Source organism: Sinocyclocheilus rhinocerous, unplaced genomic scaffold (assembly GCF_001515625.1).
Source record: "Sinocyclocheilus rhinocerous isolate Xijiao unplaced genomic scaffold, SAMN03320098_v1.1 scaffold1268, whole genome shotgun sequence".
NCBI classification, from domain to species: domain Eukaryota; kingdom Metazoa; phylum Chordata; class Actinopteri; order Cypriniformes; family Cyprinidae; genus Sinocyclocheilus; species Sinocyclocheilus rhinocerous.
The window spans coordinates 979,827-1,005,581 of record NW_015664016.1 but is presented as its reverse complement, the minus strand read 5'-3'; the positions used below and the strand labels follow the sequence as shown (position 1 = coordinate 1,005,581).

At 35.7% G+C, this 25,755-nt stretch overlaps 1 protein-coding gene across 1 annotated transcript in view; it reads left to right on the top strand.

Moving 5' to 3' along the window:
• Positions 1–25,755, top strand: part of ttc6 (tetratricopeptide repeat domain 6) — a 29,853-nt gene that overhangs the window by 388 nt on the left and 3,710 nt on the right. Inside the window, exons 2-29 of the mRNA XM_016539659.1 lie at positions 702–772; positions 2,306–3,007; positions 4,093–4,257; positions 4,446–4,576; positions 6,814–6,990; positions 7,191–7,350; positions 7,881–7,985; positions 8,513–8,614; positions 9,554–9,643; positions 10,095–10,468; positions 10,714–11,167; positions 11,395–11,521; positions 12,300–12,475; positions 13,771–13,907; positions 14,035–14,204; positions 16,264–16,384; positions 16,624–16,783; positions 17,795–17,877; positions 18,306–18,382; positions 18,610–18,767; positions 20,011–20,145; positions 20,362–20,538; positions 20,629–20,769; positions 20,874–20,987; positions 21,167–21,286; positions 21,708–21,781; positions 23,316–23,526; positions 25,135–25,287. Of these exons, the coding sequence (XP_016395145.1) occupies positions 702–772; positions 2,306–3,007; positions 4,093–4,257; positions 4,446–4,576; positions 6,814–6,990; positions 7,191–7,350; positions 7,881–7,985; positions 8,513–8,614; positions 9,554–9,643; positions 10,095–10,468; positions 10,714–11,167; positions 11,395–11,521; positions 12,300–12,475; positions 13,771–13,907; positions 14,035–14,204; positions 16,264–16,384; positions 16,624–16,783; positions 17,795–17,877; positions 18,306–18,382; positions 18,610–18,767; positions 20,011–20,145; positions 20,362–20,538; positions 20,629–20,769; positions 20,874–20,987; positions 21,167–21,286; positions 21,708–21,781; positions 23,316–23,526; positions 25,135–25,287 (4,865 nt within the window). The remainder of the gene's footprint in view (positions 1–701; positions 773–2,305; positions 3,008–4,092; positions 4,258–4,445; positions 4,577–6,813; positions 6,991–7,190; positions 7,351–7,880; positions 7,986–8,512; positions 8,615–9,553; positions 9,644–10,094; positions 10,469–10,713; positions 11,168–11,394; positions 11,522–12,299; positions 12,476–13,770; positions 13,908–14,034; positions 14,205–16,263; positions 16,385–16,623; positions 16,784–17,794; positions 17,878–18,305; positions 18,383–18,609; positions 18,768–20,010; positions 20,146–20,361; positions 20,539–20,628; positions 20,770–20,873; positions 20,988–21,166; positions 21,287–21,707; positions 21,782–23,315; positions 23,527–25,134; positions 25,288–25,755) is intronic.

Sequence of the window (25,755 nt, the reverse complement as noted above, 5' to 3'; positions counted from 1 at the left end):
TACATATCCAAAGACTCTTTTAACATTTTAAATTATATTTATTTGTTTGTATTTTTTGCAAAATAACAGTAGGATTGTATAATAACTTTAATTGATGACATTACAACGTATATTAATGTAATATAGTAATATTTTATATTTGCTTAATTTATATAACATACTACTTTATAATATCCCGATTAATATGCCTTTAGAAAATGTTATATAATGCTAACATGTTCATACAAAAAATATATATGAATCATAACATTTCTTACTGGGCTTATTTGAATATAGAGTAGCCTACGTAAATAACGATCTGTTAAGCATTATTTATTGTAGTAATATTGATTAATGTTATTGTTGAAAGTATTCATGCTGTTTCAATCATTTTAAATTATTACATTTTTATAAAACATTACATTTTTACTTCATAAAGTTATTGTAAAATGTCACCAAAATAATGCTGTTTGATGTATATTTAAATATCATAATGCATGGAAATGTATATATTCTACCAATTTTAACTAGGCCTGTTTAAATAATTGAATAGAAATACTTGACATTTAGTATTTAAAAATATATAATACAGATACAGATCGAGTAATGTATTTCAATGTATTTTTGTTAAAAAGTGTTTCCAAACCTAAACAAGAATCACAGAATAGCAGATGAAATATTATTAATCTTGTAATAACTTTGGAAGCTGTTAATTTTGGTAGTGAGTCCTGCATTTAGGAAGGACCTGGAAACCCCAGCATCTCCCTCCTCTTATTGCTCAGATAAACAAGAGGTCAGATTTCCCACTGTACACCTGCTAATGAGCGAATGACAGCACTGATCATCCACTTACAGCGGATTATCTCCAGTGATCTCTCACACCATTAGAGCACAGATCGATTCCTCACAGGACGGAATGAAATGGCCCTTGAAGCAAAGAACATTAGACCATGTCAAAGCCCCCATGAGAGACAGATACAGAGAGGGAGGGAGGGAGGGATAGAGAGTACCATCATTGCCTTGTCAGTAGATTAAATGCATGATTTATAAAATAAATAAAAACTGGCTATGATGTATGTATGTATTTATTTATTTAGCTCAAATTTATAGTTTCTTCAGATCAATAGGTTACAAATATAGTTTTCTTTAAAAATAGAAAATAAAAGTAGGCCTACTTTTTAGAATGTAAAACCTTTTTATTCTAATCGAAACTTTAATTTTGTATGTACATTTAATGTGTTAATTTATTTAGGCTATTTTATTTTATTTTTTCTCCCTGTTTCTCTCTGATCTCAATGTTTGCACTAAAGCTCACAATTATACCTATTTTATTATTATTATTATTATTATTTTGGCAAATCTGAACAATTGAGTGGTTGAACTCTGCAAAATACAGAATGCTAAATAAAAATGCTTACAGGGCAAATAATAATTATTAACAACAACATATAATGATCTAGTACTTGAATATTTCCATGTGAAGATTTTCTCTGGCACGCGCACGTCTACGGCTGGTTGCTAGGAGACGCTGCGTGGCGTTTCACTGTTTGAGTTTCTGAGGTAAAAAGCGGAAGTTATTTCTCAGCCGATACAATTTAATTTGAAGTAAATTTCAAGGCGAGAATACATTCATGAAAAGGTAAGATACTTTTAGAGAATACTTTTAAATGTTTTAAGATTTGTTGCGTCACACAGCATGATAAAAAGCAACTTTTGAGATAGAAAGCTAGCTGGCTAACTACGTTAACTTATATAGCGTTTATAGCTTTGAACCGTAAAATAAGTTACAGTTTGAAACTTTTTATAAATTTCTGTCTTTATAAGTAGCACAAACGTGTAAAGATAATGTATAATGATTATTTAATACGCGTGAGAATATAGAATAACACAACATTACAAAATTCAATTGACAGTCACAGAACTGAATTAGTAATATATGCTACTATATACTGTATATATAATATTTTACAGATATAGGTCTTTTAACAGTCTTGACACAAATGTGGAAGCAAAAATGTTCAGAAATGAGGCAAAAAGTGTTTTTTTTTTGTCCCCAAAATTAAGCATATTCGTTTAAAAAAAAAAAAATCATGTACAATGATTTACTTCTGTTTTTGTTTCCTTTTCATTTCCAGGATTTCCTATATATGAAGCGCCCATATGAATTCAGAATACAGAAGTAGACTTCTTTCTTACCTTGTCAGGTGAACCCTGTCATCACAGATTTTCCCCGCATCCTGACAAAACCCAGCTGTGTTGGGTCTCAAATAGACTTTCACTTTCCTCTCCTCTGCAAACTGCCCCCTAAATCCATGTCTCTACAAAGACCTACAAAATGAGCCGGGGTCAGAGCACAAGCCCAAACATTTCTTCCATAGACAAATCAGGGAACATAATAACTCTTCCAAAACTTAAAGCCAGGCATGGGATTGTCAGAAAGCCCGTCATAGCCTCTCTCGTAGGGACCACCAAAGCAGTATCCTTGTCCCAAAGGCCGAAACCTCCTGCTAAGCCCAGATCAGAGATGCCTTTATCAGCAAGTGGATCTTACAAACCTTGCACACTTGCTCAGCAGGTTTCAGGTGAGGAGACGAAAAACTTCAGCAATCAACAGTCCACTTTCTTTGGAGGACAGAACCGGACGGATTCGGCCAGCTGTAATGACAATGAGGTGTCAGGCTCTGTGAATTCAGCACAGAATGGGCATAAAAGAGCACAGAGAGGAAAGAGTGAAACATTCCGGGAGCCTCATGAACATCAAACTCTCTCCAAACACAGCAGCTCCCAGAGTCACACCAGCAGCGCTGGCTCAAGCACCATCCAAAGTGTCAAATCCACCTCTGAGCTGCTAAATGAAGCCAGATTTATTGCTGGACCTAAGCTGCCAGATGAGGTTGACCAGCAGAGGTCGCCAAATGAGACCTTAGCAGACACAGTGATGGGAAGTGGGCACATAGAGGAGGATAGTGGTGCTATTGTACATTCTATGGAAAGAGAAGCTGGGCACAGTTGCAGCTCTGATGATAAGGTTAGCATTTTATTTTATATAAATTATTATACATGAAAAGAGAAGTTGGACACAGCTGCAGCTCTGATGGTGAGCTTAGCTGTTTATTTTTTATTTTATGTGTATTAAGTTTAATAGCATGTTTATTTTATTTTGATTTTCTTTTATATGAAAGTTGGACAGAGCTGCAGCTCTGATAATGAGGTTAGCTGTTTATTATATATTATTTTATTTAATGTCTTATTTTATTTTACTTTATTAGTTTAATAGTTTATTATTTTATTTTATGTATGTTTGTTTTATATATAAAGAGGAGGACACAGCTGCAGCTCTGATTAGGTTAGCTGTTTATTTTTTATTTTTTATTCTTTTATTTTATTAATAAGGTTAGCATTTTATTTTATTAGTAGTTTAGTTTAGTAGTTTATTGTTTATTTTATATATTTTAATTTTATATGGAAAGAGAAGTTACATAGCTGCAGTTCTGATAATGTTAGCTTTATTTTTTTATTATTTAAATGTATAAAATAATGACATCTCCAAACAAATTCACTTTCATGAGCTATTATTATTATTATTATTATTATTATTTAAAACCTAACAAAAGTTGTTGAACTTGATGCAATACATGCAATATTATCCTTTAAAAAAAAAAAAAGCAGCTTGGTTTGATATTTTGTATCTAATGCAGTGGCATTTAAATTTGGCTTAAGTGTCCAAATACTTCTTAGGGCCACTGCATGTGCAACATGTCAATGCAATGAGATATACTGTGCAATATTACACAAACTGCTTTGGGACAGCGTCAACATGCACAGCATAAATCTTCCATCTGAAGTGCTATAATAAAACATAACAAGAGTAAGATCAAATATTTCTTAGGGGAGCTGTCAGTTTCAGAAACCCCAGAGGCAACAAAGGAGCAACACATTTGTTTGTTTTTCAAGCCCTGGTGAGCATGTGGCTATGATATACTGTATTGTGTCTCATTGCAGTGAGGAAATCTGTAGCATTTCCTGTTAGTACATTCTGATGGGTAAAGTCATAGGCTTAGAATGAAAACTTCTAAGAAGAATGTTTATAAACTTATTTTTCTTTTTATTCAGGGGCCAACTCAAAGAGACACCTCAGTACCAAAAGAGAAATGTTCCCCAAGACTAATGTGCCATCCACCTGTGTCATCTGGTGTCTACAAGATGGCTGAGTCAGTTTTACAGAAGGATTCTGATATTGGCTCTGATGGTGGAGGACTCGAGGATCTCTTATCCCAGGTAAACAATAACAGTTATTTGATTATACAGCTACTAAAAGTTGAAAGTTGTGCAATCAAATAACTTTTTAATGTTAGTAAGTGTGAGCAATAGCACGAGTGGTGCTGAATGTATTAGATTGGATACATGTTCCTACAATCTATGTAAATTATTTGTATATATAATGTTTTTTTTTAAATATTTTTAAGGTGACCAACGAAGATATAATAATGGCCCATGGATGTAGCTTGACTCCAGTTCAGAGACCAGAAAGGACTTCCCATCAGACCAAAACCATTCAAGGCCTTTCACTACTGGCAACCTGGACACCTAAAAAAGAGTATAAAATATTTAGTGATATACAGTGGCCCCCAAAAGTATTTGGACATAGTATGCATTTAATTGCATTAGATAGCAAAATATCAAAGCAAGTTTCTCCTGGGCCCAAGTGGAGCAGGATTTTTTCTCGGAATGGTTTTGTTTTTGATCAATTACATTTAATCAACTGGTGTTTTGGTGATTTTTAGTGGATGTATGAAGTCAGTTTACACAGCCATTCCACAAGTGTAGTTCATCACATTAAGTATGAACATATTCCACTAACGTTTTACAACCACAAAATGTCCAAATAAAAAGTATTGTTCTATTGCACATTATTTTAAAACATACAGACTTCTCGTTGTGAAAATGATGTTATCCCTTATGAAAAAGAAGCACACTTTAGCATACTTTTAAAAAGAGTACTTATTACAGTTAACACGCCTGGAACGTCTGGGATATAAAGTGGCTTTGGAGTTTGAATTAAGTAGGTTTGTGGTGTAGCAAGGATAGTTAGTAGTCAGGACAGTCCCTTGTAAAAAGAAGTACTCATAAAAAGAGTACTTATTACAGAAATAATATACTTTAAAAGAATATACTTTGTGCAAACTGTATATCAGGTATTAAAAAATATTTGTAATTACACATTTATAGTGATGAAGTTGCAATTTAGTACACTTAAAATATATTAAATGTTATATTGATTAAGACATTACCGTTAAAATTAATCAAGTACTTACCGTGAGCTTTCATATGTTAGTCAACACTGCAAACTACATCGTCTACATCCTTTAAGCATGACAAAAGTTTATTAAAGCACACTTCTTTATCAGAAAGGTATCTTTTTGTTAAACTACAGTAGATGTGGATTTGATGTATTGCATCTAATGCAATGACATTCAGACATTTTTAAGTGAGTCATCAATGTTCAAATGCTTTTTAGGCTGCTGTATACTTGATTTTATGCATTATGACACTAAGGTTTACTAATCTATGTGTTGATATATTGGCATGTTCCACTTGCTATCAGCATGTCAATCTCTCAACGCATCGCTAGCGGAAGGGCGCAGAGGGTGGCCTTGGACGCAAATGATCATCTAGTTTCACGCTACCTGAGAAGAGTGTCCAAAGCTGTCATCAGCCCTATTTAGGGAGCAGTAACACAGCAAGTAATTGCCCGTCACTTACTCCACTCATCTGTGCTGCGGGTCTGTCTGGAGCCAGTGCACCCACGCATCCCTCCTCCCGACCTCTCCAGCACTCACCTGAGAGCTGATAACGCAAGATTTACTACCTGCGCGGCTGGACCTGTGCCACTCCCTCACTCTAGAAAAAGAGCCTTTTAATTACTAGCTTTTTCCAGTCACAAGGGTCACTGAAAGGTTCCTGTTGGACGCGGTTGAGAGGGTTTATATGAGTGCCGCCTGCCTACGGGGCAGATGGATAGCGGGGCAGGTTGAAGGTTCCTCCTTACGGTTCAGGAATGTTTCTTTTCAGTGCAGGCAGGGCCAATGACTTTGGTGTGACCTTCCAGGTCTTTCGATGAGGCTTAACCGTGCCAGAGCGAGGTGATAAATCTAGCCTGTCACAGGCCAGAGTGAACGAAATGTACGCAATAAATTGGCGCTGTCAGTGGAGCCGTGGGGACGTGGGTGGCGGAGGGCCTCTCCTGCCTGTCTGCAGTTTGAGGAACACAAAGGGCCCACACACAAAGTCAGTTCTGAGGTCATTTCTTCCGCTATCTACAGTTCAAACAGTGGTGTGAAGTTATGGCAGAGACAATCCGTGCAAATAGACTGACTTATCATCTTTTTATGGCAGAACATAGGGCCTATATCACATTGAGTTGGCACCCAAAATGGTTTACGTTTAAGGTCCAAGAAATGTTCCTGTGAGACCCTGATACCAGATTGAATGCTAAAAGTATTTCTGTAATGAGAATGTATTTATTTATATTGGGTCATGAAACATAATTTCAGGCCGTTAAATACACATTGGAAACTTGAAACCATTGATTACACTGTGACTGTTGAGCAAGCAAGCATCATTTGGTACATACAGTGGCGTTCTGAAGTCTGAGACCACTAATGGAAATGCTTTTATTTTGCATTTGTCATTTTGCTTTGGAAGAGGCCATATAAGAGGCCATAAATTATTGTTTTTCTGTCTTGCTTTCTTCAGACCATGTTTTCCTAAAGCATTTTTTTAAAGCACATAACAGGTTTTTGTCCCCCCACTAATTGTTTGTTCTGTCTGCAGTGCAGAAGGGTATAAAACCATCCACCATTTGTGTACCACTCCTGTAAGTCAAGTCGTGCCTGTTGAGTTACAACTTGCTTCTAGAATCTGCCACACTCAAAACCTGATCACTGCAACAGCACAGTTTAACCAGCAGAGGACAGCACTTGAACATATATCTCATCCTGACATGCAAAGGTATAATCTACAGCCGTGTTTCTTTTAGAATGCTTCTCATTAAAACTCATTCATTATGAATTCAGGTCACCATTTAGGTTCTAACTCTTCCTCTTAAAGCACTGTACCTGTTCGAGTCACTCTAAAGATATATTTCCAGGCCAAATAATGACATTTCAAGATCCAATGACGTACCATTAATGTTTTATTACTCATTGTAGGCTGGTGTATGAAGGTGTTTCTGTTGCTTCTGCTGGGGTTTCAGCACAGACAGACTGCATTTCCCACATGCCTAAACAGACGTCAGATACTTTGGAGGACTGGCAGAGAATAGCAGAGTATTACGTGGAGAGACCAAGGATTATGATGTGTGGACGTGCTGTAAGAAAGATCTATTATTTTATGACTCACCGTCAGTGGCTTTCATCAAAGTGACTAATGCGTGACATTGACAACTAGATGTGATTAATTAAAACCAATGCTCCAGTTTTAAGGAAGTATAGGCAAAACTGTTTTGCTTGACAGAGGCAGTGATTTATGATAGCATAATTATGCTATTTAGTGCATTATCAAATATGCAATAAAGGTTTAGTTAAAATTGACTTTTTAAGTCTGTTACATTTCTTCAATACATTATATGTAAAACACTTGTATATGTTCATTCAAACATACGACTATTTTTCCCCCACTGTACTTGTAATATTATGTCACTAGATGGCATTAGACACAAATTATTTTCCCAATATAATTAACAGATGAGTTAAAGATTTACACATTTCTTAATGTTCAAGCTCCTGGGTTATTATTATTAGACTGTTGCATAAGCCCAATGAACATCATTAGAATTCTTTTATTTGATTTTTAACAGCTCTTTCCAACATCCAATTATTGTAATTCTTTATTTCTCATAGGCAACATTGGGTCCCAGTGAGCTCAGAATGTTCTGGAGCCCAGCACCTCCTAAATTCATCTGCGCCCCCTGTGTTATGAAAGACACACTTTTCCCCAAATACCAGGTATAGAGGCACCATTAACAGACTTGTGCTTCCATCTCAGTGTGCTGGGACTTTTAACAGCACCTTTTTGCTGCAGAAATCACTGCATGCCTCCTCCCATCAGCGTCCTGCATTTATGCTGTAGACTTCTGCATTCAGAGAAGATCCCAGAGTCGCTCTGTGTCTCTACACTAACAATGATACATGCTTTCTCTCTGTTATTATCTTGATTTGAATGCAATTTTCTTGTAAGCGAATAATAAAAGAGAAATGGGTTGAAGCACTTGAGGATGATCTTGTCAAGAGTTTAAATTAAAAAATGAGCACTTGACTTACATATTAATGCCTGCAATTCACATAATTTATAGCTATTAATGTAATCTCAAGGATATTTCCTTTGAGCTTGCTCATGCTGGGAATATTAAATTCCTCATGTTACCTTCTGATAAGGAAAATAACTGAAGTGAAATCTTGTTCCAGTGTTATACACTTTTATGATGTAAAGTCACTGCTCTAGCTTACATTTTTATAAATTTTTGTATCCTCAGATAACCCAGGCAGACCTGTGCAAAGAGAATCTGTTGGATGAGCTGCACAATGTGGAGGAGTCAGTTAGCCATGTGATGGACACAGAACAGGTTACTTCTGAGGTTTGTTTACTTAATTAACCTTAATTATCAGTCTAAAGAGGAAGTTTTAGAAAACAAATTCGGAAAAGTTGATTTCTTTTAAAAAAAAATGAAAAAAAACAAAAATTCGTTGTGTAATTGACAAAATGACATATCCATGAAACTCTTTACAAACATTTTTGTATTGTATTTTTATTATAATGTTTCCATATATTTATACACTAGCGTTCAAAAGCTTGTGGTCAGTATGATTTTTTTAATACTTTATTTAGCGAGGATGTATTAAATTGATCAAATGTGACAGGAAAGGAAATTTATTTGAATTTCAATTTAAATATGCTGTTCTTATTCTATTCTTTTTCTATATTTTTTTTAATTAAGCATATTTTCAAATTTTTCAACATTCATAATCAGAAATGTTTCTTGAACAGCAAATCAGCATATTAGAATGTTTTCTGAAGGATCATGTGACACAGAAGACTGGAGTAATGATCACAGGAATAAATTACATTTTAAATATATTAAAAGTTATTTTAAACTGTAATAATATTTCCCAATGTTATTTTTACTGTGTTTTGATCAAATAAATGCAGCCTTGGTGAGCATAAGAGAATTCCAAACTTTTTTAACAATAGTAAATACTATTTAATATGTGATAAATATTCCACATAGTCTCTACATGCATAATATTTAGGCAATACATGCATAGTTTTTTATAGAAGAATTAGAAAACTATTTAAATTAGGTTTTGAAGCAGTATAGGATGTAACAATGCATAACTCTGCTGTCACTGCTGTGCCAAATTTTCATATTTGTCTCCATACATACAAGAAAGGAAGAAAACAAGAAAAGAAAGAATTGTTAGTTTGCTTTCATGTCACTACCTCCAGTGAATTATCAAGACCGTTTTCTGAATAACACTGTGTTGGACATCCTCTAAAAACTTGGCCTTGTCCCCAGGAAAATGACTCGCCTATTAAGTGTAAGTCTGTGGCAGACTTCAGAACAACAGTTTCACCGAATCCCTCTGGGCTCATCTCAGCAGAACAGGTTGGAAGTCTATTCTAGTTTTGATGTTGTTTGATATTTGATAAATTCCTAGTACTTTTTGGGATCTTATCTATGCACAATCAGCTTGTAACACTCCAAAGAGAAAGGAAAACTTGAAATCGCATCATATGACCCCTTTAACCTTGTCTCTTCTTATATAAAGCTAGACTCTCAGTAAGATAACAACTGTGCTCCTTTCTCTGTTTGGGAGTTTAGCTACCAATGCCTTATATTTTTCACCTTTCCTAGACCAAATTTCAGTTTCTACAACTAACAGATCTTTTTTTCTAATATTTATTCTGTGTAGCCTATATGTTATATAAAGTACTTAAAACGGTTCAGTATTTTTAATGTAACACTTGGATGCAAGTTGTTCTGCTGCATTGTAGGACAAATGAGTGCAACCAGACTTTCACCTCTTGTAATATCCTGTCTCCCCTCTGGGTTTTAGGCGAGACGGCCTCGCTCTGCCCCGCACTTAACCCCAGATCTTGAGCCCCATCTTCGGCTGCAGTCCGACTTCACCAGCCTTTCCCAGGAGCTGGAGCATGTGCGGTGGCAGCGGCAACAGAACTCAATCTGTGCAGCTCTGGCCAAAGAATCCCCATCCAATGCCAAACAGACAAAGCCTCAGGAGGTTCACACAGAGCCCAACTCATCAGAGCAGCCCTGCCAGGTCCCAAACCACAGGAGGAACAAAGGCAAAGAGAGGGCAAGGGTGTCCCATTTCAAACGCAGGGCCAAGAAAAGAGGAAAAACACTCAGCTCTGTCAAGATGGCCTACGTTTGGAAAAAACTGAGAGAGCCATCACGGACACTAACAAGGTTTTAGTGTGATATAAATATAACAATATATATAACAAACCAATGATATAAAACAGACTTTTACAGCAATTTATGATGCAGTACATCTTGTATTAGGGTGTATCTCATAAATATTCTAAAAGGAATATTTCTGTCCAGTTAGTATTCTAAAAGGAACTGTTTTGAGCATCATTCTTTCAACTTTTTAAGTCTGTTGTGATGTTTGCATTAATAATGTGTTTATCTTTCCTATTATTCTCTAAAAGGAGTGAGTCTCTGTGTCAGTTACGATGGGAGTCTAAAACCTCCAAAGGGCAATTTTCACTCCTCCTCTGCCCCAGTCTGCCCATGCTCCTGGATTTTGAGACCTTTGCCACAGATCATGGTGGGATACCTGACACGACACCACCCCGAGAGTGGGTCAGAGACATATGGGACGCCTGGTTTGACGAGGTCTTTCCCCCTCTGGAAAATCTCCAGAGTGCAGGCTCTTTTCCTGGTGGTCTGGAGGAGAACCAGCTTCCACAGGATGAGATCCAGGATCTGGACAAAGTGGTTTTGGATGAAGGTCTCAATACAGTTGATTTGGAGCATGAAGTGGCCAAGCTGACCCAAACTTTGACTGAAAGTGGAAACCACAGTGCCTTCGACTGTTGTCGTCGTGGAGCACTTTACATCAAACTTGGTTATCTCAACCAGGCCCTTGAAGATCTCAATGCTGTAAGCCTTATTTTCTTGTCTTTTATTAGTGATGCATGCTAAAGTAAGCATAATTATTACTGTTGCTCATAAGATTTTTTTAAAAATGTTAGCTCAGTACAAAATGGTTCATTTCAGAAATTATTAATCCAAACAAACCTGAACAGAATGTTCTACAGATGCGACCTTATTTTTTGCTTAGTTTATTGTGTACTAATGATCGATCTGTTGTTTTTCTATTTTTAAAGGCCATCTCCCTGGAGCCCTATTTACTGGATGCCTACTGGCACAGACACCACATCTACCTGCTGAGAAACGACCCCGATAGAGCTCTGGACGATCTAAACGTCATCGTTGAGAACAAGAAGCATGCAGGTGTGTGCATGAGTCCACTTACATTACCAGACAGCAGGGAAACAAGATACTGATGCAATAATAATGTGTGCTATCTGACCTCTGTATTGGACAAAACAGAACCTATATCAAACCAAGACGTCATGTTTTGAAATAAAAATATTTGATGTGCTTATATAGACATACTCCAATGTTTGCCTTGCTGAGCTTCCTCCTCTGTTCACAGAGATCATTTATGCAAAGTAAATTCTTAAAACAGGTCTTTCAGAAAAAAAAACCCAAAATGAATATTTGAAATGCTAGCTTAGCAACTGAATTTATATTTGAAGCACAAAAATTATTAAACGGAAATAAATAACAACTAAAACTGAAATAAAAATAAACCTATGATAATTAAAATGGACAAATTGGCAAAATTACAAAAAATGTAATTAAAAATAAAACTAAAATAATAAAATAAAAGCTAATTCAAAATATTAATAAAATTAGAATTGTATATATAAGTAGTACTAAAATAACACTGATTCAGAATTTGTCGTGATTATGATGTGATAACCATGAGCGCATTAACATATGACCTGCCACGTTATAATAAAAAGTAGCATTATAATATACAGTAAATGCCCACTCAGTGTTCATCAGCCTGGCCCTAGTCTTAAAGGCTATAAACAGCCTGTTTAATTGTAAAGGTAAAAGAGAAAGTAAAATCATGTAATTGTAAATTATTATATTTCTGGTGAACAAAACCTTCTTCAGAACAAAGTGTAGAAACTCATGACTGATGCCAAATGTGTTTCAGGCGCCTTCATGTCTACAGCAGAAATCTACAAACAAAGAGGGGATACCACACTGGCTCTATTCAGCTACACCCAAGCCATCAAAGTCAAGCCAGATGATGCAGAGATCTACTTTAAGAGGGCAAAGATGTATGAAAAGATGGGCGAGATACTGCTGGCCATGGAGGACTATGTCAAAGTGAGCCCTATGAAACAATATAATTAGATTTGCATTTCCAGAAGCAAAAACCAGTGCTTGCAAGGTGATGTGTAATAGACTAATCACAATTAACTATGACTCTTTAATCTAAACAGGTAGATTTTGAACATTAATCTTCGTTTAGCTATTTCTTAAAGCTGTCATACATGAGGAATTCAATTTTCCTTGACCTATTGAGATAAATGAGTTTATTTTATTATGAAAATATACAGTCCTGTAACTTTCAGAAGTGAAGATTTCTCCAATTCTCCCAAGACCACATATTGAACCTAAGCAGCAAAAACAACTCTGAGTTTCTGAATCTGAATTATGAAAGTATTTTTTCATAGTGCAATAAACTCTTTTTCTTATAAAATCTTTTATAATGTCAGCAAAGCCTATTCGATATCCAGAATTTTGACATCCCTATAAGGTACTGTAAGTAGGACAGATACATATTCCTCTTCCACGTTTTTGCTTGTGGCTGCTTGTTACAGTTTTATTGATTGATTTTTACTTCTTATGCTTTTTATATTCTGACGTGTGAAGTACTTCGAGCAGCATTTAATATATGAAAGGTGCTGTACAGTCAAAATGTACTATAATTATCATTCTCAAACACCAAAAGAAATGCAGATAAGAGTTAAATATGGAAAAATTGTTCCTGTCTGTGTGTAGCACCTGCATATCCTTGCTGCAGTCTGATATTACCAGTTTGTGCAGCACATTTCAGCATGAATTGTTTTGTGAACCTGTCAGAATGTGATACAGGCTTTGCAACAAGGCTGTTGGGAGAGTCAAAATCATCCTGGGTGAGAGAACTGCAAAGTGCAGCTTCTCACTTCACTTAATGGTCCACTTAATGATCCGTTTAACTCTAAGGGTCAGAGAAAAGGTGGGAAATGGATTTGTAAAAAAAAAAAACTAAGTAGACCTATTTTTAGCTAAATAAAAGATGTTTGAATGGAATCTGTACATTTTTTGCATTGCAAGCACTGTCAGAAGGCTTTTTGAATTGGTGTTTGCCAGGTGTTATTTTTGCACTCTTTAATCACTGTAATTAGCTTGTACTAGTTTTAGTGGACAGAATTAGTCAGTTTTTCAAAGCTTATCTGAGCAGAACACAGTTGGCATGCACATCATGCACTCTAAATATAAATCCAAGATCTGTTTGAGTTCGCAAAAGAGTGCTGATAATGCTGATTATAGAAAATTGTTGCTTAAGCATTGGCTCAGTGATTACAATTTACATGGAACATAGAAAATTTTTAAAATAAATCCTTTTTGACCCCTAGACCTTCACCATCGACTCTACAAGGACTGATGCAATGATGATCCATGGAATACAGCTCTTCAACACCTCCAAATGGATGCAGGCCCTGGAAGACTTCTCCCTGCTGCTGAAGCAAGAACCTGGGAATGCTACAGCCAGGTCAGGATTATAATGAGGGTTATATACCTCATTCAGCATGCTTTGTGTTTGATTTCCACTAAAAAATAATTACTTCACCTCTTCGCTGATGTGTATATCCAATTATAGTTTTTTCCACTCACTGCAGAACATACAGAGGAAGGATCTATATCATGCTGGGTCAGTTTGAGAAGTCTACCGAGGACTTTTCTCTGGCTGTGCACTTGGATCCCAGTAGCTGGTTGGCGTTTTACCACAGAGGGTGTCTGCTGAGGAAGATAATGCCTCATATGGCCTTAAGGGACCTCAGCACATCTGGTAACACGTACATGCTTGATATAACACATGAAAATGTGCAATTTTCACAGTTTCACAGTTACTCAATATACAGACATAGTACTTTGCCAACATTTTGAGGCAGACTGATGCCCATGGGTATGTTTAAGTAAAATGTTGAGGTCTGACAACCTGAAAAACGCAGGATGATTAGATAGATGGTTCAGTCATGGTTGTTCAACAATCAAATCAAAAGTTAAACATGAGAGTTTTTCATATGATTTCTTCAGGACGCTCACAGGAAAGAATAAATCAGAAACAAGATCTCTTAAATATCTTTAATATTTCATATGACTTAAATGTTTCTTCTAGACAGCAATTGGACTGCATCTGCTTCTCAGATTTTTTCTCTTGAGATTTTGTGATGTCATATACAAACAGATTTCTGAATGACACATTTTTTAGCTTAGATTTCATAAATGGTCTTGGGAGGGAAATCCTGTTTTCCATATTATGTCTCCATGTCTTTGATCTAAATCTTTAAAGAAAGCCATTTTGCACACGGTTATGCACCATCAATGGGGCCACTCTCATAACATCTCATGGCAGGCAGCTGCATCTGTTGCATCAGGTCATATGAGGATGTTAATATCACTACTCAGCCAGCAGAACAAATAAGAGCCATCAAGTCTTATCGTACATGATTTTGGCAGCTGTAATCTGCTGCTTTGATCTCTGAAGATTGGAGAAATATTTTGTCAGCGTTGTCTACTGCAAACTGAACAGCTTCATCAGTAAAGTATTTCACACTGCCAACCTAAGCACTGTGGTGCTGTGTAACAGGAGTGTAGGCGTGAGTAGAGCTTCGGCACTGAGCCTATTTTTGTGACATGTTCCATGCAGAAAATACTCAGCAGAAATTTTACTTTAAGCCAATTTATCAACATAATCTTTTGCAGTATATGAAGCAATATAAATATTGGAGCAAACCAGTCACCCATTGTCAGGATCGATGCAAGGTCCACATGTTTGGAGCACTTTGAATTTCATTTCGTCTGAATAAATTACAACGGCCTGCATCATATTTGCTGAATGAAATCCAATACTCATTTCTTACAAATATTTTGGGGTGCTGATTCCAAAAATAGTGCCCGTTTTGCTGTAGCATGTCACACTTTCTCACAAAATATGATGCATTTCCTAACATTTTGGCTTTCGGCAACCTTTATAAAGTGAAAACGTCTTGTTTTCTCCATTAATCACCAGACAAATTGCCACAAATACATGGTTCCTGTCTTCCTCTGAGCCAGGTTACAACTATTTCTTCACTTCACCACCATTTTTCAGATGCATGAATGATTATGAAGACATTATTTTATGCCTTATACTGATTTTGCAGATTGCAAGTTAAATAATAAATTTTGGATACTTCTTTTTGTAATTAAAACCAAAACTTTTGGCTGCTTTTCTTATTTTTATAAGTGCATTAAAGCTGATAAATACATATCATTTGAACAATCATTCTTATTTTGTTTAATAAACTGTATGTGATGGAAAGATTTTAGTGAATTTTTTAAACCAGCTTCATCACAATAGGTAATATTAGGCCTTTTTACAAATCAGCAGAAATTGTATTAACTTGTATTCATTCTCAGTGGCCAACTCCTGATAACTTTTTTATACTGTGTTGCTGTAATTAATTAAATACTCAAAGCAGTTACATAGAAATCACTCTTATCTTTTGTATAGAGCCATAGAGGGCTCATGTCAGCACTCTGAGCTACTGTATTACAATATTTCGGTGCATCTCTAATTATTGGCGACATCAGAAATGGATATTATATAATAGATGCTTTTTTGAAAATTTTTGCAATTTAAAAATATTAAAAAAGGATTTTTTACACGGCACCCCTGCTCTCGACAGACGGCACCCCGGTTGGGAAACACTGATCTACACTACAATTTATTGCCAGATACAGATAATGAAAGTGGTACATTGGAGACCATATGCCAGAACTTTGTGCTGAAAAGTAAAATCAAATACTTTCAAAGCCAGGACCTCTCATTAGCCATGTTTTATCTGTATATGTGTGTGTTCTAGTTCTCATCAATGACAGTGCAGAAAACCTCAGTGCATTCCTGCACCGAGGTCAGGTCTACATGACGCTCCGGCGCTGGCGGCAGGCTATGGCTGACTTTGAAGCTGTGATCAAACTTGACAGGTGATGTTCCAGCCTCCTCCACTCTGTGACGAAAAGACCTTCATTTTCTTTTGTTGCACCAGTGCAGCAGGCCGTAGTTGAGGATAAATTTATTGAAGCATGAAACTCTTTGAAAGTTACTTTTCAAAAGATCTCTTCTTGGTAAAAAAAGTGACACAAAGTCTCTGAGCAGCTTATTTAAAATCAATGAAATCATATCTGAGTCATCATCTCTTCTCTCTGTGTGCACCTCTCTAAAGTCACAGCAGATTTGCGGCTGTTGCCCACGTCAGTTTGGGACTGATCTGTATGCTGAATATGGGCCGACAATATGAGGCCATCAGAAGGTTCAGTAATGCATTGAAGGAGGACCCCACCTATGTAAAAACCTACGTATGCCGGGCCAGAGCCTATTTCAACGTAAGCGGCTGTTATATGGATGATTTGGACTGCCACATAAAAAGATGAACAAATTTATTATCGATATATTTAAAATAAAAAGCATAACTGTTACTATTGTGTATAGATCTTAATCAGGGTATCACCATATTTAATTTTTGGCAGGAATGAAAACAAAGCTGTGAGGAATAGAAGTACAGTGCATTCAACAGACTGTACTGTTGTTTAACAACAAACTGATTGTTCAGTTGACAAAACCTCTTTAAAAAAGACTTTCAGTTGATAAAAACTACATAAAACAGTTTTGAAAGTTGTGAGTTGTGGAAATTACATGATTTACGACCTTTATACAGCACATGCCATTGTAAAGACTGTAAGTCTGTCACTCACAGCCTCGTTTTCATCTGCATTAAATTCAATATGGCATCTAAGCCGACTAAGATCTATAGTTGTGGTTTGCAATTTAAACAAACCCCAAACCATGTTTGTGATACAGTATGTTCATAATTAATACTTCAAATCATGCAGCTTGTTGAGGAGGTGTTATCATTTTTTCTTGTGTTATGATCTCACTTGCAGGGGAAATAAATATGTAAATATAAAGAAAATAAAAAATAAATCCAACAAAATGTATTTAGACATATTTAATATAAATTTTTACAAATATGTTTTGCTATATTTATAAATATATGTATGTGATAATTAAAAAAAAGCTTTTGGTAATTTTATTTGACTATGCTTTTCTTTTGTTCCTATTTCCTTTGGTCATTTAACCACATGGACTGATTATTTCTGATTATTGAATCTGATAATAATCCGAATCTGATATTATAACGGATTACTTCTTTTTCTTTTTTTTGATTTTTTATTTATTGTAGAATAAACCCAGGGGATTATTTCATTTTCAGTTAATACTGTGGATAATGGCATGCCTAGTCCATGTTAATTTGAGATTTTTGGTTACTAAAATATTTTATTTTAATGTAGATTTTTATAAAACTAACTAAACCAGTGATCTTGTATTTTTCACAGGTGAATAATCTGAGTAGAGCGGTGAAGGATTTGACTCGAGCCATACATATAAAACCAGACGCTTATGATCTGCACATCATGAGGTAATTTGAACATACAAATTTGCATGTCCTTGATTCTTTTATTAATTTCTAGCTCTTGAGTTGCTGTATGGTTCTTAGGAGATTAAAAACCTAAAATGCTTCCTCTCTGAAACTTATTCAGAATACCACCATGTTTATTCTGACACAAGGCTGTGAAGGATAGAAGTACAGTTTGTTCAATAGGTCTTACTCTTAATTGCGAATATGTCTTCCCGAAATTCCAGTTAAAAAATGACTGTGGAAATTGGACATAATGTCAAACCTCAAACCAGTGCAACCAACCGAAGGGAATTTACTTCTGTCCTTCATTTGTCTTAATTTAAAAATCTAACCTTGACTATGACAGTCTATAAAAAACCCTTATTGTTTTTAATTGGTGAAACTCTGCTATAGAGAAAAGTTCTTTCAATTTTTGTGTCCGGTTTTAGAGGGAAGTACTTGTATGAAATGAAACAGTTTGACCTGGCTACCCTCTGTATACGGTATGCAGCGGAAATGAAAACAGGTAATGATCACATAAGTTCATTTCACTCTTCAGCAAATTGCAAGCATACTTTTAGTTCCTGAAATATCCCAGCCCTTCTCTCTACCCATCTTTTAATGAGCATCATTAAATCTTGTTAGGCCACCTGGCCCAACTGAAGGTGAAGTAAATCTTTCAGGGAAATGTGGTTTATTTTGCCATAACAACAACTAGACCCAGCTGTAAAGCTCTCCTCCTTTCCGTCACAGCTCTGGGTTTATCACCGGTCCAGCAAGCTGTCGTCCAATCGTTCCTGGGGAACTATGCCAATGCCGTCATCTGTCTCGAGGAAGCGGTCGATACGTGCCCTACTCCTCCACACCTCATTCTTCTTGGGAGGACGCTGATGAGGGAGCACAGGTTCAAAGTGAGTCCGAGACTCGTGCAGGGTGTATCTCGGTCAAGCTCTGTCTGGCAGAACTAAGCCAGCAAAACACCGAACAAACTTCTCCAAAGACACCAACACAAACAAGTCATTATTAGTATTACTTTTTCAGCAGCTTTAGAAATACACCAAAGTGATAAACTAGAGGCTGTGCATTACTGTTATTTTTACCGTTATTTACACTACTGTTCAAACATTTGATATTTAATCAAAAAATTTTGATCAAAAATACTGTAAAACAGTGAATATATTTTAAAATCTTATTTATTCCTATGATGCAAACCTAAATTTTCAGCATTATTACTCCAGTCTTCAGTGTCACATGATCCTTCAGAAATCATTCTAATATGTTGATTTGGTGCTCAATTAACATTTCTTATTATTATCAATTTTGAAAACAGTTGTGCAGCTTAATATTTTTGTGATTTTTTTTTTTTTTTTCATAAATGCATTTGATACATTTTAAATAAAACAACAAGAATTATATCAAAATATATGCACTGTGGTGCAATTTGTTTCACGATTCTTCACTGATTAGAAAGTTTAAAAGAACAGCATTTATTTGAAATAGAAATCTTTTGTAACATTATAAATGTCTTTACTGTCCCTTCTGATCAGTTTAGTGCATCCTTGCTGAATAAAAGTATTAATTAATTTTTAAAATTTTCTTACTGACCCTAAACGTTTGAACAGTAGTGTGCACTTGTACACTAGTGTACACAGCAGATTATTTTTGTTATTGTGATCTTAATTTATTAAGAAAAAATATGTATTTTATGAAAAAACACAATAAATAATTTGTCTGTTTTAATGTATTTTGTTACATTAATACAACTATTTTTTAGTTTTTGTTTTATAGCAACTTGGCACACATTTAGATGTGTGTGCAATTGCTATTTCATGTTTTGTCTTGCTGAACCATTCTAGAATTTAATGAGAAACCTTATTACTACCATAGTTCAAACATTTGAGCATGGCACTAGCAACGCCAAGATCACAGGTTCGATTCCCAGGGAATGCATGAATATAACTTATATAATGTATACCTTGAATGTAATGGATACGTCAGCCAAATGCAAATGTGAAAGTCTTTTTGTCAGCATTCTGTAACTTCCGTTACCTCTTATAAAGCATCTTTTTGTCTGTTAGTAGTATTGTCTGTTAGGCAGTATTGTAACCTATTAATGCTCCAAGTTTTCCATGGTTTATATTATGTCATACACAGGAAGCAGTGGAGAGTTTCAGAAAGGCCCTGTCACTTCTGGGTACCAATAAAGCTAAACTCATTACTTCACAAGAGGCTGCGGAGGTCTTCTATCTTATGGGCATATGCTACATGAAACAAATGCTTTTGTTACAGGTAATTCATTGAATGATAAAGTCAACATTAAAACAAATAAAACGTACCCCTTTTGCTTTCTTCAAACACGTTTCTGAATACTACTATGTGTGGTCCAAAAATGATAACACGCATGTAGCATTTTATCACATCCATAAGATGTGATATTTAAAATCTAAACAGATGGAAACACAACCATATCTGTCACTATTCTCTTATCACCTTTTTTTAATTCAGGAGAGTGAAGACTCTCTTCTCCTCCATGCTTTGGATGCTTTTAACAGCGTTGTGAGCATGAACCCAGACCACGCTGAGGCTCACCATCAGAGAGGACTGTGCCGCATGCATCTACAAGACTCCACAGGTGTGCAGGACTTTAACAAAGCTCTCCAAATCGACCCCAACCTCTATCAGGTACACCTTGATTCTAACTCAATGCATGGTCTGTCTGAATTAATAATGTTCTGTGCAATAGGTTCAGAATAACACTTGTTTTTTTTCAAGGTGCATCTCAGCCGAGCTGCCCTTTATGGGGCTCAAGGACGATATGCAAAGGCTGTACTCGACTGTAATGAAGCTATCAGGATCCAGCCCAAGAGTGTCAAAGCATACTTGTATAAAGGAGCTCTTAAATTCTATTTGAAAGTTAGTAAAAATAGCACAGTTTTGAGCATAATTACCTGTCACTTGAGGCTGATGATCTCTATGGTATTTGAGAGAAATGTTGTGCACTTATCATCTTGTTTTAGGCATACAAGAGTGCAGTGGAGGATCTGACAATGGCAATCCAGATGGACAGTGCCTGTTCATTTGCTTACTACAACCGTGGCGTATGTTTTCATGAGCTGCGGGATTATGAACTGGTGACGTTTCTTTTCATTTCCCCGCTTTGCATCCGCTTTTTCAAAACGGCAATGTATACAGGATCATACAGAAACATATACAAATGCAGGATGCTTTTTCATAACAATTGCACTTCTGCATTTGCATTTTAATGCATAGTTGTTCTCTTCCTCCGCATTATTTCTCTTTAATCTTTAAGGCTCTCAGAGACTATAGCATTACGCTGCTCTTGGGCTGTAAGACGGAGCTTGAGCTGAAAGTCTTGATAAACCGTGGCCTTCTTTATGTGGAGCTGAATGACTATGGCAGTGCCCTTCAGGTAGGCCACAGTTATAAAAAAGAAGCATTGATTGCATCAGGCCTGTAATCCGTTTGTCTGTAGGATTTTGAAAGCATATTCATCATGAGATTTATAGTGAGGTTTTTCATATTTCTCTATTCTTGTTTTCATTAAATGTCATTTACAACTCAGTTTTACATCAATAAGTTGACATATTTTGGAGATTTAAAAAAACGGTGTTGTATGAGTTTATCCCATGGGAATTGATTGGATTGTCAGAGTAGCCATTACATTTGAAAAATAAAGCCAGGTGGTTTTAGAGGATGTTTTGGAATAATGTGAACCGATTTTAATAAAGTAAATTGAGTCATTTTTTTTGTTAAGTTGACTTTAGTAGCATTTTTATAAAAGCAGTAGTAGTGAAAATAATGTTAGTGATAATTATTGTGTTTTGTTTTAGGATTTTAAGGCTGCAGCACAGAAACAACCAGAGGATGTAATAATTCTTCATGCACTGGGAGTTATTCACCACAGGTGTGAATTTATTTTGAGTTATCATTTAGTACGATTGACTGTTTCACAGTGTTAAATTGCCAAGCTTAAGCTGAGAACCATTTTCACTCAGCAGTGGCAGTGGGGTCATAATAACTGCTCCACAGCATGTTTAACTGCTATTGTGTTTAAAATAAAAGATCAAGGCTTTAGCCCTCTGAGACACATCATGGCAGGTCATGTGGTTTTATTCACTGAGAATTTCTTAGAACTAGGAATTCACTGAATTTTTTTGAGTTCTGCTCTTCATTCTGCTCTTTATAGTGAAGTACTGAATGCACCACAGTAAAGAGGTGATTCATATAGCATCAATCTGTAGGTTGCATTATGGAAAATCACATTTATCTTGAGCCTTTAAAGTAAAATGATTAAAAATAAAATAAATATAACACACACATGAAATTATGCCCGTTTATGTAAAGTCGTAAAAGGCACAACTGCAAAAAAATAGCATGTTTATTAAGAGGATAAAATGTAAAACTAAATTATGCCTGAATTATGAAATTATAAATAAATTGTGAGTAATTATGTCTTTTGCCACAAGAATCTTAGAATATAAACACTGCATTCAAAAGTTCGGGGTCCGTACAATTTTCTACTGTGGAAGGCATGATACAATTTTTTTTCAGGATTCTTTGCTGAATATAGAGTTCAAAAGAATTTATTTGAAATAGAAATCTTTTGTAACAATATAAATGTCTTTACTGTCTGTTTTGATTAATCCATCATTTCTGAATAAGCGTATTCAAAAGAGAAAAAAAACTTTTGGATGATTGAGTTAATGTGTGGAAAGTGATAAAAATGTATGACATGGCTATTATTATTATTAAAGCACAAGAACTTGTCAGAGAAAAAATTACTGTATTTTTCTTCTCATAGTCCTAAGGCATGAGTTTGAGTGGAAGAACACTCTAAGGACTACATTATTAATGGTGTCCTGAAACCTTGTATGACATTTATGAATAGTTATCTAAGCTCTCTGTGAACTGTGCCGCTTACCGTGCAGGTCTGCATTTAAATGGAGCATTCAGAGCATAATATATCTATCATTTTTATTGATCAACACTCAAAAGTTGCTGCACTTCCAGAATGCGTTCAGTCCAACTTATATCAGATTTACAGCCTATGACAAACAGGACATCTCATCTCTTTACATGGACTATATAATATGAAATATCTTAGTAGCTCACTGACGAGACGCATTGCTCTCTGAACTATCATTTACAAAAGAACAGAATGCTTTCGAATCCATAGAAGTCGACATTTGCACATTTTCATTGCTTTAAGGACCACTTTCAAATAAATGGCTCTTCACAATAATTCTGGATGAATTCAAGGCTCACACTGGGAATGTTGCACAGCTTGTAATTCAGTTTTCAAAAGCAAGAGAGAGGGGATGTTTTTACAGAGAGTTTAAGGCAAAGTTCATAATTAAGCAGACAACTCATTTTCTTGTGCAAACAGAATTAGGACACATCACTGAGGGTGATGTCTGCTTTCTTTGTCTGTTTTCAAGGCTTGGCCAGTTACAGGAAGCCGTGGATGCTTACAGCCAAGCTTTAAGACTTGATCCCTTCTTGCAAGATTCCCATGTGGGCAGAGGCAATGTTTTCATGGATTATGGGCACAATCACGCCAGGAAACAAGCCCAGAGGGACTTCCTCTCAGCCCTGCATCTCAATCCACTCTGTTCAAGTGCCCGCATTAGCCTGGCATACAACTTACAGGTAGTGTAAAAATAATTGTCTTGCTTCTTTTTATTTCTCACAGGTTGATCTTTCATAGCTTAACAGACTTGGAGAAGTTCCCAAATGCTTCATTTAAGTCTCTGTTCACATCCTTCTCTTAATCTTCCTTTGAAGAAATAAAAAAGTAAAAAAAAAAAAAAAAAAAAAGCTCTCAAATGAATGTGGATAGCATACTACCTCTGATAATTTGGTTTTGGGAGAATTTGATGTGAAATGTCACTGAATTTTGACAGCAAACTTTTGTATCCTGTCAAAAATGAGCACCGTTGTGATCCTTTCTGAATCTTTCATACATGATTACTGTTTTTTCCCCTTTAGAAACATCAAACAGGAGATTTAAACGGTCTCTATTTAATCTCATTGATGTTTAGGGGACCTAACTGAGATAGTATAGAGATTTTTTTTGTATGGGTAACATAAAAAAGTTTGCACAGTACTGCTGTATTATAAATTGCATTTGTTGCAGTTGTATTTGTATGGAAGCTTATTTCTGCGACAAAATTAAAAAAGGTCATTGTGACTTTTATCTCACAATTCTTTTGTCTTTCAATTCTGAGAAGAAAAGTCTTATTGTGAATTTATAACTCGCAATTTTAAGAAGAAAAGTCAGAATTATGAGGTGAAACGTCACAATTACCTTTTTTATTCTTGTATTCATTGGCAAAAACAAGCTTATTTCCTCCAAGGAATAAAAAAAGCATTTGCGACTTTTACGCAAACTTATATCTCCCAATTGTTAATATCTCACTATTTTGAGTTTATATCTCAGACCGTTTTACTAAAAATTGTGAGAAAACAAAGTCAGAATTGTAAGATAATTACCTTTAAAAAAAATTATTCCTTGGCAGAAATAAGCTTCAATATTTAAGGCATCAATATTTGTATCTTCTCAGATGCAGCAGTATCCTCTACTCAACAATTAATATGCTGGATGATATGGGCAGGGCAAGTCGTGTCATCTCATATTTCTGAAATTGAAATCTCCTAATTTGTCTGTTGCCTATTGTGATTTTATGTCATACATAAATCACCTTATCATAAAATGTTGTCTTGTAATACACATAATAATCTCAGCAGGCAACCAGCATGTCCAAAATATGTCTGTTATGGGAAGGAAACTAAATCACAAGAAAGTAATCATAACTGACAGTAGATTCTTGACAACACCATTAGTTATTGTAGAATTCCTCAATTACAGAACGACTAAAATATTTTGCATTACAAAAATTTGAGTGGTCTCTTTAAATGCTTGAAATGTAGATAACAAGAAATTATACATGATAAATAATTTATGCTTGGTCAATCTTAACCTTGTTAACCTTGGTAATCTTAATTTCTACATTCTCCTCTATTCAAGACTTTTGTTTGTCTGTCTGGTATCTTTCGTCTCTTTAAGACAAACCACAGAAATCAGGTCAACAGTAGGAAACAAACAAGGATGTATCTGATTGCTTTTGGTATTCATCCTGGCCCTTATTATCTCTGTCTCTTCCCCCAGAGAGGGAACCGTATCTTGCAGACAGCCTGTTGCCTCTCAAGTCTATTGATTTCCACTAATCCATGTTGATATCTTGTCCTCTACGGCAGGTTTTGGGATTCTTCCAGAGAGCCTGGAATCAGTTCACTGTGGCTGTAGAGGTGAACCCTAAATGCTGGGCGGCGTATGAAGGCAGAGCTGTCACCAGCCTACAGATGGGCAACATGTTTGCAGCCCTGCAGGACATTAACACTGCTATAAAGGTTGTTAGTAAAGATTTTTTTAAAGAAATTAATACTTTGATTTAGCAAGGAAGTGATCATCAGTTATAATGTTACAAAATGTTTCTGTTTCAAATAAATGCTGTTCTTTTGAAATTTCTATTCATCACAGAATTCTGAACAAAAAAATGTATCACAGATTCTACAAAACATGAACCAGCACTGTTTTCAACGTTGATAATAATAAGAAATATTTCTTGAGCAGCAAATCAGCATATTAGAACGATTTCTGAAAGATCATGTGACACTGAAGACTGGCGTAATGATGCTGAAAATTCAGCTTTGCATCACAGGAATAAATGACATTTCAAATACATTATAATAGAAAACTTTTTTTTTTAAATTGTGGTAATATTTTACATATATATACCCAGGGCCGTCCTTAGCTGACGCGGGGCCCAGTGCGAGGTTGGGAGCGGGGCCCCCCTCGGCCCGTTCGCAATCGCGTTC